Source organism: Bombina bombina, chromosome 4, assembly GCF_027579735.1.
Source record: "Bombina bombina isolate aBomBom1 chromosome 4, aBomBom1.pri, whole genome shotgun sequence".
Lineage (NCBI taxonomy): Eukaryota > Metazoa > Chordata > Amphibia > Anura > Bombinatoridae > Bombina > Bombina bombina.
In genome coordinates this window covers 526,634,790-526,649,864 of record NC_069502.1, presented here as the reverse complement: position 1 = coordinate 526,649,864, position 15,075 = coordinate 526,634,790, and the positions used below count along the sequence as shown (strand labels likewise).

The following is a 15,075-nucleotide window of genomic DNA, read 5'->3' as shown; positions in this document are numbered from 1 at the left end:
CTGTTAGAGATAGCTGCAAACAGGAATATCTTTGCCTTAAAGGGCCATGATACCCAAATGTTGAAACACTTGAAAGTGATGCAGCATAGCTGTAAAAAGCTGACTATAAAATATCACCTGAACATCTCTATGTAAAAAAGAAAGATATATTACCTCAAAAAATCCTCAGTAGCCACCTCCCATTGTAAAGGACTTCTAAGCAGCAAATCAGTATGTCTGTCTCGGGACAGCTAAAGGAATGAGCTTATGTACACACTCATCTTATTTCCCTATTCAGTTTAAGGAAGTTTACTATGAAATCTCATGAGAGTTAAGTGAAATCTCATGAGATCACAGTAAAAGAGTTCATGACCTCAGCACTGTTGATGCTGATTGGCTGCTGTTCATTTTTTTTTTTACCTGCTGCTGGACAGCAAGCTGAAGCATATTTTTTTTACACAAAACTTACTCTGCTGAGCTGAGGAAATTGTGAGGTAAAATATCTTCAGGTGATATTTTTCTGTCAGCTTTTTTCAGTTATACTGCATCAGTTTCAAGTGACTTAGCATATGAGTATTATGTCCCTTTAATCAGGCACACATGTAAAATTGATATATCAGGGTTATAGGAAATCTAGGGCTTGTTTATGCTGATGTTGCTCTATGTCTCCATATATGCAATAAAGACAGAGTGATATTCTATCTGAGACTAGTTCAGTTCTGTCCATTCTATGAAGTTCTAATGTTTACATTTCAAGGGTCAGTATATAATTGTGTAGGTTTTTGAACTTTACTTACTAAAGTGCTACGTTTTTAAACAGATGATGAAAAATAATCTGCATATTATTCTTAGACTAACCTTTGCTATGAATACATCATTATGTCTATTATTTATTTAGTGTTTACCAAGTTTCTGTGGTTCCAGAATACTATTCGGGGCCAGGGAATCCCCTAATCAACATCAACATATACTTTACTGATAAATCTACAAGCATTTACATATTCTTTAATGATAAATTTGGAGGAAAAAAGCTGGCATCCTAGGGTCATATTTGACCACCACATTTGAAAGAAGTGTCTATTTCAAATAAAGGGTCTTTGTATCCGTTTCATACCCTACATCTTTCGTTATAACTTTTTTTATGGCTAATGTTGCAGATGGCTGTCATTTTGTTGGTGATTGCCCACATCTGTGCAGCCCTCTTTTGAAAATAATATATCCCCTCCTTCAAATTAAGACAGTTCAGAGGGTGAGATATGGCCTCCAAAAGTCCTGCCCCTTTGCCAAAAGCAGTGAGGAAGTGCCCCTGCCTATAGATATTTCCTCATTATGTGTGACATATTCATTTCAGAGACATCACAGGTAAATGAAGAATAAGGAAAGACTTCTTGATTGGAGATAACTATAACAAACTCCATTTACAAGTTACGGTATCATCAAGTTTATTGTACCATTCTCCATGAACAGCAGGAAAAATAGATGATGACGTTATAGATGTCACAGAAGAGGTTAAACTGTTATAAATATGAAACAGAAGGATCATTAAACTGCTGGTCACAACTACAACAGACTGGTTACTACACACCATGCAAGTGTTTTTTTTTTCTGCTGTGCCTGCAGTACTTATCACAGCTGTTCTTTTCATTTAACCATTTATAGGTGCCAGTTGGTGAAGTTCCAAATCTTCATACTGGGTGCTGCTGTTTTGCAGCTTATGTTGCCCTTGTGACAGAAGCCGTGTTCATTCAAAAATCAGTGACAATGTCAGCTTTTTGACAGATGTTTTGTGTACTTCAGTTTAGAGTACATGATACAAAGGGCCTGATATTCAAAACCTCGTTGCTCAGGCGAGATATTCTAAGACGTCTCGTCAGTACAGCGAGGCCCTTAAAAAGATTTTAGAAACACAAATGTTATCTTGAGAAATGTTTATGTTGCTATGTAGTGTTTTTTATGTGAAACTGAGACTCCTACATTACAATACAAGGTCTAAAAAGGTTTTGTGTGATTTCTCTCCATGGCAGCGAGGTTTTAAATATGAAGCCCAAAGTGAGACCTTTACATTTTGTGGTTGCCCTGATCTATAATATTTATGTTGCCTTTTTATATATGTTATATAACTTTTAAACGGTGCATAAAAAATGCAATAGATGTAAACCCCCCACTCTGTATTGTGTGTGCTAAAGTGCACAATATAGCTGTGAAAAAGCATCACTGATTTGTGAATGTCCACCACTTCTCACAGGGGGCATGAATACATGTTAACCTGTTAACCCACTTGCACCTGAAAATGATTAAAATAAAAGAACAGATCTGGAAAGCTTGTAGGTAAGGGAAGAAAAACAACAGCATGGTGAGCAGTTACCATTCTGTTGTAGGGACAGTCTACTCCATAATTGTTATTGTTTAAAAAGATAAATAATCCCTTTATTACCCATTCCCCCAGTTTTACATATCCTACACTGATATATTAATACACTTTTACCTCTGTGATTACCTTGTATCTAAGCCTCTGCAGACTGACCCCTCATTTCAGTTCTTTTGACAGACTTACATTTAGCCAATCATTGCTGACTCATAAATAACTCCATGGGAGTGAGCACAATGCTATCTAAACTGTCAAAATGCACTAAGATAATAGGCGGCCTTCAAGGGCTTAGAAATTAGTATATGAGCCTACTTAGGTTTAGCTTTCAACAAAGAATACCAAGAGGACAAAGCAAATTTGATGATAAAAGTAAATTGGAAAGTTGTTTAAAATTGCATGCCCTATCTGAATCAGGAAAGTTTAATTTTGACTACACTGTCCTTTTAATTTTAAAATACATGTTTCATAGGGTGTGTTTAACAAACATTACTCGCTGATGAAAAAGAAAAAAATAATTGGTAAAATAATACTTTTAATGAGTCAGACTTTCAAATGTTCTGTCAAGAATTTGCCGTGAGGTATGTTGGTTTTAATACCAAATTACAGTTTATGAAAAAGACAGTTTGGCAGCAGTACACTTTCACAGTTTTGTATTATAATGCTTTGATGAAGTGAGATACTTCATTAACTTAAGTAAAACCTTATAAAAAAAGCAAATTATACATTTTGAATAACCTATGAAGTTAAAGTCCAAAAGATCATATCAATTGACAGTTCATGTATCTTGGTTGTTTCAGGATTTTTCTATTGTTAATATTATTTATGGCTTACATATTTACCACCTGGATAAGAAATTAGAGTACATTATTAAAAAATGTTTTTGTTTCTTCTTAACAGTGAAAGGTGCACCACGGAATTTGAGAGTTAGTGATGAAACCACAGATAGTTTTAAGGTTGGCTGGTCACCGGCTCCTGGAAATGTCCTGAGATACAGGATTGCTTACCGGCCTATTGCAGGGGGGGAGAGAAAAGAAGTGACCCTTCCAGGAAATGAAAGATTTACAACACTACAGAACCTCTCACCTGATACAAAATACCAAGTTTCTGTGATTCCAGAATACTTTTCGGGGCCAGGGAATCCCCTTAATGGAAATGGAGCAACGGAAGAAGGTAATTACTGACTAATTAGATTATTTTATGCAATATGCTTTCTTTAAATTATTGTTACAAGCAGATGGTTTGACAGAGGTAGTCAAACTAAGCTAGAAAAGTTGAACAGTGTGTTCTTAATTTTCCAGTTAAAATGAGTTTTCCTCATATAAAGCAAAGCATCTTGTTCATCCTTGGATCCTTTGTGAGATGAGCTGTATTGAAAATCGATTGTCCATCCTTGCTCCATCTACTGCCATCTAAAGGAATATGTTGAATGTTCTTTATTATTAGGTATTTGACTCTATAATATTGATAAAGGCCTAGATGACAAGAGGAATTAAAAAATATTGGCGCTATTGTGCGTTAACATTGATTGAGCCCAGTCAAATGCGTTTCTACTTTTGTGCTTATATAAATCCATAGATAATTTGAATCAGTCAAGCAATAGTCTAGGGAGCACAAACATCTGAATGTCGGATAGCACTAGTGCGCTAAATCTCTTACATAATAGACTTCTATGCTTCTATGGGGGTGTACAGTAAAACTCATGTTGGATATCACTTGTGCACTAAGCTCTGGGTGCCCCAAACTGATAGGGAACAAGTAGTGGACTTCTTCATATAGTTCTGTGTTACACTGTTAACAATAATGGTTTACTTTGGGTCTTAGAAAGTGCTACGCTTTACAGCAATATTTTGGATTGAGCGTGAGTGCAACACAACTCACAACTTGTAATACGAGTGCAATGAGTACACTAATAGCACACTATGCGCTATCCATTAGAAGCATAGGACTTTCTTAATAAGTTATCGCTGCATCAAGATGCTTTGGCTAAAATATTTTACCATACACTTGTAATCCCAGATTGTGCATTACTCTGTGCACAAAGTTGTGCAAAAGATAACGCACCCTGCACTGTCAAGTTTGCTCCACTTGTAATCTAGCCAATAAAGTTAGTCCACCTATTTAAATGTTACAATATTTTTATTTGATCTTTCAATTTTGCATACATCATCATTGAAAACTTCCCACCTCAGGATTAGTTCTGTGAAGGTATTAGAGAGAGGACTTAAAGGGATAGGAAAGTAAAAATTAAACTTGCATGATTCAGATAGAGCGTGCCATTTTAAGACACTTTTAGATTCACTTCTATTTTCAAATGTGCTTCGTTCTCTTAGTATCCCTTGTTAAAAAATGAATATGCACATATACACTAGTGGGAGCTGCTGCTAATTGGTGCCTGCACACATTTGTCTCTTGTGATTGGCTAAATAGATATTTTCAGCTTGCTGTCAGTAGTGCAATCAACAATCCCTTCAACAATGGATAACAAGAGAATGAAGAAAATTTGATAATAGAATTAAATTGGAAAGTTGTTTAAAATTGTATGTTCTATCTGAATCATAAAATAACATTTTGGGGTTTACTATCCCTTTAAAGGGACAGTCAACTCAAAAAATGAGTTATTGTTTTAAAAGATAAATAACCCCTTTATTACCTATTCCCCAGTTTTGCACAGAAAACATAGTTATATTAATACACTTTTTACGTCAGTGATTACCTTGTTTCTAAGCATCTTCTGACGGCCCCCTGATCACATGACTTTATCTATTGACTTGCATTTAAGCCAATTAGAGCTGTGTTGTTAGAATCCACGGGCGTCAGCACAATGTTATCTATATGGCCCACATGAACTAGCTTCCCCTGATGTGAAAAGCAAATACAAACGCATGTGATCAGGGGGCTGTCTTTAGTGACTTAGAAACAGACAGAAATTTAGAGGTTTAAAGGTTATAAAGTATATTAATATAACAATGTCGGTTGTGCAAAGTTGGGGAATGGGTAGTAAAGGCGTTATCTATCTTTTTAAACAATAACAATTGTTGTGTTGACTGTCCCTTTAAGTGCAGGCAGAGCTGTTCTGCTGTGTTGTTTTGTTTGGTCATTGGACTCAAGGAGTCCAGTCCTGTGTTCTAAGCAATTGCACACAATCTTATGGCTGTTTCTTTCTGTTGTAGTTCTTCTTAACCCTGCAACTCAGATACAGTAAGTATATATTAGTCTTAGTATATATTAGTCTTAGTATATATTAGTCTTGCTAAAGGTTACTTTGGACATGTTTAGGATTTTGAGGGATAAGTTCCTAGGTATGTCTCAGGAGCATGTTAGTTCTGATGAAGATGATGTGACCATGCCTCCTATAAGTAGGAAACATGTTCTCATTAGGATTAAAATTCCAGATGAATAAATCCCTTTGAAGGTCTCATGTGTTTCTGGTTATTGATAATAAACTTGGGGTTCTAATGATGTTTGCTATTGTTTTCTGAATTATTGATTAATATAGATTACTGTCAGGGTCTTTTTACCCTTGTTTAGTCCCCTATGGGAATTTTTGTTCCCTTACAAAAGCTACCCACCTTCCTCTGATTCATTAATATAAGTATTTTGGTTATTTTTCAGCTTGTATGTGTGACTGGCTAAAGACCCTCCTTGCGGGAGTGTGGTAATTTAGTGCTCCACTTGTAATCTAGCCCTATATCTTGAAACACAGAATGGCTAAAGGACAGATGGTCTGAGTACAGGGAGAGGATGGGGGCTTATGTGACAGAGACAGATAGTGTCCAGTGTAGGAGAACACACAGGGGAAATATATAGTTTTACATTAAGCATATACTGACATAAAGTTATATATCAACATGGAATAAATCGACTAGATTTAGACTTCTGTGTTAGCCGTCAAAAGCAGCATTAAGGGGTCCTAACGCTGCTTTTGGCCGCCCGCTGGTATTTAGAGACAGCCAGGAAAGGATCTAACGCTCACTTTCAAACCTCAACTTTTCCATACCGCAGATCCCCTTACGCCAATTGCGTATCCTATCTTTTCAATGGGATCTTCTTAACGCCGGTATTTAGAGCCTTGGCTTAAGTGAGCGGTACACCCTCTACCGACAAGACTCCAGCCGCAAAAAAAGTCAGTAGTTAAGAGCTTTCTGGGCTAACGCCGGATTATAACGCTCTTAACTACTGTGCTTTAAAGTACACTAACACCCATAAACTACCTATGTACCCCTAAACCGAGGTCCCCCCACATCGCCGCCACTATAATACATTTTTTTAACCCCTAATATGCTGACCGCACACCGCCGCCACCTACATTATCCCTATGAAGCCCTAATCTGCTGCCCCCAACATCGCCGACACCTACATACTATTTATTATCCCTTAATCTGCCTCCCAACGTCGCCGCTACCTTACCTACACTTATTAACCCCTAATCTGCCGACCGGACCTCGCCGCTACTCTAATAAATGTATTAACCCCTAAACCGCTGCACTCCCGCCTCACAAACCCTATAATAAATAGTATTAACCCCTAATCTGCCCTCCCTAACATCGCCGCCACCTAACTTCAAGTATTAAGCCCTAATCTGCCGACCGGACCTCGCAGCTACTCTAATAAATGTAGTAACCCCTAAAGCTAAGTCTAACCCTAACCCTAACACCCCCCTAAGTTAAATATAATTTAAATCTAACGAAATAAATTAAATATTATTAACTAAAGTATTCCTATTTAAAACTAAATACTTACCTGTAAAATAAACCCTAATATAGCTACAATATAAAGAATAATTATATTGTAGCTATTTTAGGATTTATATTTATTTTACAGGCAACGTTGTTTTTATTTTAACTAGGTACAATAGCTATTAAATAGTTATTTACTATTTAATAGCTACCTAGTTAAAATAATTACAAAATTACCTGTAAAATAAATCCTAACCTAAGTTACAATTAAACCTAACACTACACTATCAATAAATTAATTAAATAAACTACCTACAATTACATACAATTAAATACACTAAACTAAATTACAAAAAACAAACAAACACTAAATTACAAAAAATAAAAAAATATTACAAGAATTTTAAACTAATTACACCTACTCTAAGCCCCCTAATAAAATAACAAAGCCCCCCAAAATAAAAAAAATTCCCTACCCTAATCTAAATTACAAAAGTTAACAGCTCTGGTACCAGCCCTTAAAAGGGCTTTTTTGCGGGGCATGCCCCAAAGTAATCAGCTCTTTTGCCTGTAAAAAAAAAACACAATACCACCCCCCAAAATTACAACCCACCACCCACATACACCTACTCTAACCCAAACCCCCCTTAAATAAACCTAACACTACCCCCCCTGAAGATCTCCCTACCTTGAGCCGTGTTCACCCAGCCGGGCACCGATGGACCAAAAGAGGACAGCCGGAGCAGCAGAAGTCTTCATCCTATCCGGGCAGAAGAGGACATCTGGACCAGCAGACATTTCATCCAAGCGGCATCTTCTATCTTCATCCATCCGACGAGGAGCGGCTCCATCTTCAAGACCTCCGGTGCGGAACATCCTCTTCCTTCTGACGACTACCAACGAATGAAGATTCCTTTAAGTGACGTCATCCAAGATGGCATCCCTCAAATTCCGATTAGCTGATAGGATTCTATCAGCCAATTGGAATTAAGGTAGGAATAATCTGATTGGCTGATTTAATCAGCCAATCAGATTCAAGTTCAATCCGATTGGCTGATCCAATCAGCCAATCAGATTGAGCTCGCATTCTATTGGCTGTTCTGATTGGCTGATAGAATCCTATCAGCCAATCGGAATTCGAGGGATGCCATCTTGGATGACGTCACTTAAAGGAACCTTCATTCGTCGGTAGTCGTCGGAAGAGGATGTTCCGCGCCGGAGGTCTTGAAGATGGAGCCGCTCCTCGTTGGATGGATGAAGATAGAAGATGCCGCTTGGATGAAGATGTCTGCCGGTCTGGATGTCCTCTTCTGCCCGGATAGGATGAAGACTTCTGCCGCTCCGGATGTCCTCTTTTGGTCCATCGGTTCCCAGCTGGGTGAACACGGCTCAAGGTAGGGAGATCTTCAGGGGGGTAGTGTTAGGTTTATTTAAGGGGGGTTTGGGTTAGAGTAGGTGTATGTGGGTGGTGGGTTGTAATTTTGGGGGGTGGTATTGTGTTTTTTTTTTACAGGCAAAAGAGCTGATTACTTTGGGGCATGCCCCGCAAAAAAGCCCTTTTAAGGGCTGGTAATAGAGCTGTTAACTTTTGTAATTTAGATTAGGGTAGGGAATTTTTTTTATTTTGGGGGGCTTTGTTATTTTATTAGGGGGCTTAGAGTAGGTGTAATTAGTTTAAAATTCTTGTAATATTTTTTTATTTTTTGTAATTTAGTGTTTGTTTGTTTTTTGTAATTTAGTTTAGTGTATTTAATTGTATGTTATTGTAGGTAGTTTATTTAATTAATTTATTGATAGTGTAGAGTTTAGGTTTAATTGTAACATAGGTTAGGATTTATTTTACAGGTAATTTTGTAATTACTTTAACTAGGTAGCTATTAAATAGTAAATAACTATTTAATAGCTATTGTACTTAGTTAAAATAAATACAAAGTTGCCTGTAAAATAAATATAAATCCTAAAATAGCTACAATATAATTATTTGTTATATTGTAGCTATATTAGGGTTTATTTTACAGGTAAGTATTTAGTTTGAAATAGGAATACGTTAGTTGATAAGAGTTCATTTATTTCGTTAGATAAAAATTATATTTAACTTAGGGGGTGTTAGGGTTAGGGTTAGACTTAGCTTTAGGGGTTAATACATTTATTAGAGCAGCGGCAAGGTCCGGTCGGCAGATTAGGGGTTAATACTTGAAGTTAGGTGGCGGCAATGTTAGGGAGGGCAGATTAGGGGTTAATACTATTTATTATAGGGTTTGTGAGGTGGGAGTGCGGCGGTTTAGGGGTTGATACATTTATTAGAGTAGCGGCGAGGTCCGGTCGGCAGATTAGGGGTTAATAAGTGTAGGTAAGGTAGCGGCGCGTCTGGGCGAGCAGATTAGGGGTTAATAAATATTATGTAGGTGTCGGCGATGTTGGGGACAGCAGATTAGGGGTACATAGGTATAATGTAGGTTGCGGCGGTGTCCGGAGCGGCAGATTAGGGGTTAGTTGTGTAATGCAGGTGTCAGCGATAGCGGGGGTGGCAGATTAGGGGTTAATAAGTGTAAGGTTAGGGGTGTTTAGACTCGGGGTACATGTTAGGGTGTTAGGTGCAGACTTAGAAACTGTTTCCCCATAGGAAACAATGGGGCTGCGTTAGGAGTTTAACGCTGCTTTTTTGCAGGTGTTAGGTTTTTTTTCTGTCCAAACTGCCCCATTGTTTCCTATGGGGGAATCGTGCACGTCCCGTAAGCAGCGCTGGTATTGAGCGTTGAAGTGGCAGTAAATATACCTTTACGCTCCCTTTTTGGAGCCTAACGCAGCCCCTTAGACAACTCTAAATACCAGCGTTGTCTTAAGGGTGCACTGGAAAAAAAAGCAGCGTTAGCTACGCCGGTTTTTGCAGTCAAAACTCTAAATCTAGGCGAATATGTATAAAGATGTGAAATTATGTTTACAAGGGGAATATAAATTAGTCAAAAAAGAAGAAAGAAAAGAGAAAAAAAAGGGGAATAATAATAATGGCAAAAGTGTGGACATAGGCTTATCTGTGTACCTATGTATAAACAGTGTGGAATATACAAAGTAATTGACTATATGAAAGTACATTACAACATTTTTTGATAATGTTTTAAGGAGCTTACCTGATGTCCTGTATGGAAGCCTGCTCCAAATAAACTATTTATACTCACCGAAAGACCCAGCGTTTCCTTTTCCTCATTTTCAATGTGTTAAGAACCCATAGTCCGCATTTAGTCCAGAATTTAACGAAGCGAAGTCCATTATAATTTTCATTTCAAATGTTTTTCTTTCCATGATGTTTTTAAATATGTCTCAGAGAGTCTTGATTTTGAGGTTTTGGATGGAGTGGTCAGGTTGGGTGAAATGGTGACCAACAGGAGCACAGTATTTTGTTTCACAATGATTTTTGATTGAGTGTCTGTGTATGCTCATCCGAAGGTGCAGTTTTTGACTTGTTTCTCCAATATAACATCCCTTTTCACATGCAGTGCAATGTATCATGTATACAACATTTGTAGATATACATGAATAGGCCCCTTTAAAGTTATAGGATTTATTCTTGTGATTTGCTGTGCTGTTTTCACAAATGTATTGACATAGTTTGCATAGATCTTTTTTGCAGCACTTGGTTTCATTTTGAGTGTTCTTTTTCTCAAGGGATTAGCTTCCTGTGGACCAGTTTCGGTTTTAGGTTAGGTGGTTGTCTGAATGCCAGGATTGGGGGTTGTGGAAAGATTTCTTTGCGTGTGGGATCCTTTATGAGTAGTGTCTGTAAGTCTTTTATGATTTCTCGTATCTCTTCCAGTGACTGGGAGGGATAGGAATTTGATTGCGCTTGATCGAATGCATTTGCTTTTAACGCACGCAATATTCTAATACAAAATATGAGACAGTGCTTAATTTACATTTCCAGCACCCATAGGCACAATGTACTTATACATCTCTATTGCATGCCATTATCCTTTGCTCTTTCCAAAACATAGCATTAAAAAAAACGAAAACAAGTTTTACTATTAATATACTATTTGTATCAACCAATTCCGTAGCTTTTGTAACTGAACAAACAGGCTGTATTTTGAGTTTACTTTACAAGTAGAGACCCTACTGAGTGAAGCTACTCATGATCAGTTGCCTACTAGTGACAAATCTAGCTACAATGTGAGAAATTGTAGATGTTGGCAAAAATCTCAGTGGTTATTTATAGATTTTATTTTTATCTTGTACAGTGTTAGGACAACCAAGAAATCTAAAAGTTACTGATCCCACAACATCTAGTCTGAAGCTATCCTGGTCTGCAGCACCTGGAAAAGTATTACGTTACCTTGTTACCTACACTCCAGCTACAGGAGGGGAAAGCAAAGAGGTTACTCTTAGAGGAAATTTTACCAGTGCAGTATTAAAGGGACTTGATTCAGGAACACCATATGATGTGTCTGTAACTGCACTGTATGCATCTGGAGCTGGAAGTGCTATTACTGGAGAAGGAACTACTCTTGAAGGTAAGGTCATTTTTATTATTTTTTACATGGCTGCAAATTAGATGGAACTTTTCACCATAAAAATGTCTCATTTCACCATAAAAATGTCCTGGAATATGAATAATATGAATACTTAAATCTTTGGGTGTGAATTTGTTACATGGGATTACAATACGTAAAGTGTAAATATAATTACATAATGAATGCATAAGGAAATGGTAGTATACTAAATATAAAGCTTGAAGTAATTTATTGTTATATTAATGCAATGTGCCATCAAGTCCGGCTGCAGTGCTAATTGGGCGAACAATAAATAAATACAGAAAGATAAGAGGGGGCTTCCTAGAGAGCTTGAGATCTGAGATGGACTGATTACCTCATGGGCATTGTATATCAGGACATTGATATTGAACTGGATGCTTTGGGGACACAAAGGTGACATTAATAATATAAGGTGATGCAGTGATGTATGTGTAGAAGGTAAGATAGATAAGGATAATAGAAACATTTGGATTGATATTGCTGAGGAAATTGCCATACAGAAGAAAATGTTAACATATATTAAAAATTATGGATTGGGGTTTTGTGGGTTATAATATGGTAGACTAGGGATGATTTAAATGATACAAATGGTTTGAATGTTAGCAGTAAACATGGGCATATAATTAAGCTGGGCAATTTGTATAGTTGTTGTGTCAATTGATATTTTAGATATAAACTCCATAGCTGAAACTGTTTAGATGGAAAATTACAAGGGATCATTTTTTTCAAAGGCTGAAGATTCAAGTTATGTATTAGTAGATGGCTACCAGCACAGTGGTGTGTATTTAATCCATAGATCAGTAAATCCTAGGCTTAGAGAGAGCTCTCCATTTCTGCTGACCACATCAGATTGTAGATGTACAAAGAAGGAAGCAACAGTTTCCTAGACTGATGGTGGAGATACAAGAAATAGATAGAAAGTGTAGTGAAGAGAGAGTAGCATGATTTTGAACAGCCTAATAGGGGTCTTGGGGGTCTATTTATTATAGTGCGGACGGACATGATACATGATACAATGTAGCGTATCATGTCCGCCGCACATCGATAAATGCCAACAGCATACGCTGTCAGCATTTATCACTGCAGCTGGTGCAATGCCGCCTCCTGCAGATTTGCAATGCCGCCTCCTGCATATTCGCGGCCAATTGGCCGCTAGCAGGGGGTGTCAATCAACCCGATCTTATTTGATCGTGTTGATTTCTGTCGGCCGCCTCAGACCAGGCGGACAGGTTATGGAGCAGCTGTCTTTAGACCGCTGCTTTATAGACCGTTGAGCCATACGGAGCTTGATAAATAGACCCCTTGTACTCAATTTTTTTTTCTATAATTCTTAAAGAATGACAGTTAAACATATTGATTTTTTTGGGGGGTTTAAAAAAGGAACGTTGTTTAAAATGAAATTGAAAGTAATACAGCACTATCAGTTGGCTACTTTCTATTAGACATGTGCATTCGTTTTATTACAATTGCACATTTGTTAACGAAACACGGATATTCGTCTCGTTTTAACTAGGCAGATATCTGAACAAATGCAGCATGAAATTGAAAGAAAACAAAGGAATAATGCTGAATTCATCAGCATTCATTCATTTTCTTAAAATAGTTAAAAATTCTTACCTAAGCATTCTGGAGAGCCACGTTAACAGGAGAAGGTCCTTTAGTGCAGGCCCTGGGAGCCGTCGTGCTAAACTTCCTGTTAGTGCAGCCTGGGTTCTGTAAAAAAGCAGAGCGGGTTAGCACGGCTCTACAGTGTGTTTAGGTACTTAGGGAACTTTTTCACCTGTAGCAGTGGAACATGTACATTCGTTTAGCAAAAATTAATGTAAATGCTCAATGAATGGTTGGTATTTGTTTTGTTTAAAACGAGACGAATATTGAGCAGCATGGGCGCTGAATATTTGAAATACAAGATATTTTGAATATTTTCAATGAAAGATTCAACCGAACCGAAAATTTCACCCATGCACATATCTTATAAATGCTCAGTTTCTTTCATTCAGTCAGCGTTAGCGGGATCAGTGGCAAAACTACAGGGGGTGCAGAGGTCGCAAAAGTGTGTGTATGTTTGTGGAACCAGCAAATTACAGACCTTGTTACTACAGCATGGGGGGGGGCAGGGGATAAACAGTGTCACTATACAGTACCACTATATACAGTACGGGGGGGCTGGACCATGTCACAGACTACTGTGGTCACTTTATAAAGTACTGGGGCGGGTAGGGTCAGGCCAGCCAACTCACCGACAGATTACAGACTGTGTCACTGGCTCACTATATACAGTACTCGTGGGTTAAACAGTGTCACTATATACAGTAATAGGGGGTCAGACCATCTCACAGACTGTGGGCACAGGGTACCTACTTTTGCAGATATGTAATCTGATTCACATTTTTTTTCTGTGTTAAATGTAAAAAAAAAAAAAAAAAGATATGTATCAAATTCACTTTTTTTTTTTTGTGGGGGGGGGGGGGGTTTGGGGGGCCCTTCTTAGATTCTTGAACCTGGGCCCTGTGGTTTCTAGTTACGCCTCTGAGCGGGATTTCAGCAAACAAGTCATAGCAGGAAGTACACAACTGACACTGCTCTAGTAGTTCTGAATTTAAATATGAAGAGCTTTTCGTTTTTTATTTTTACATATTTGAAGAAAAAGCATTTTTCAACTTGTTTACATACTGCTCTTTCAAAAGATAAAAAATATATGAGTAAAATGTCCTAATAGGAAGTTTTTATTGTGTGAAGTGTGTGCATGCATTTGTATATGATAGAGAATGATCTATCTATCTATCTATCTATCTATCTATCTATCTATCTATCTATCTATCTATCTCTCTGTCTGTATCTTTCTGTCTGTTTTTCTGTCTGACTGTATGTATCTGTCTCTATCTATCATCTATCTATCTATCTCTCTGTCTGTCTGTCTATCTGTATATATATATGTCTGTCTGTCTGTCTGTATCTATCTATCTATCTATCTATCTATCTATCTATCTATCTATCTATCTATCTGTCTCTCTGTCTGTCTATCTGTATCTATCTGTCTGTCTGTCTGTCTGTCTGTCTGTCTGTCTGTCTCTATCTATCTATCTATCTATCTATCTATCTATCTATCTATCTATCAATCTGTCTCTCTGTCTGTCTATCTGTATCTATCTGTCTGTCTGTCTGTCTGTCTGTCTCTATCTATCTATCTATCTATCTATCTATCTATCTATCTATCTATCTATCAATCTGTCTCTCTGTCTGTCTATCTGTATCTATCTATCTATCTATCTATCTATCTATCTATCTATCTATCTATCTATCTATCTATCCATCCATCTTGGTTTAATGTTTCATTAGTTTTTTGTATAAGAGGATCATTATTGTGGGAGTAACACATTGTTCTGTAGGTTCACCTTTGTAGTATGCATTCTATTATCTAAGAGACAATAATTCTGTACAGAATTGTTGATGTGACCTTAAATGAGGAGGATAGAAAACTATTCAGTTAAATATTTATTCTAAGTAGGAATATACACAGAGTTAA

The 15,075-nt window shown here is 37.4% G+C and overlaps 1 protein-coding gene across 4 annotated transcripts in view; it reads left to right on the top strand.

The window, feature by feature from the left end:
* COL12A1 (collagen type XII alpha 1 chain) overlaps positions 1-15,075 on the top strand; it is a 252,433-nt gene that overhangs the window by 28,137 nt on the left and 209,221 nt on the right. For 3 of the 4 annotated variants that reach the window (XM_053710444.1, XM_053710443.1, XM_053710445.1), the window contains exons 12-13: positions 3,245-3,517; positions 11,256-11,528. The exons of the other annotated variant lie outside the window; for it this stretch is intronic. In XM_053710444.1, coding sequence (XP_053566419.1) covers positions 3,245-3,517; positions 11,256-11,528 — 546 coding nt within the window. The remainder of the gene's footprint in view (positions 1-3,244; positions 3,518-11,255; positions 11,529-15,075) is intronic. 4 annotated transcript variants of the gene reach the window in all.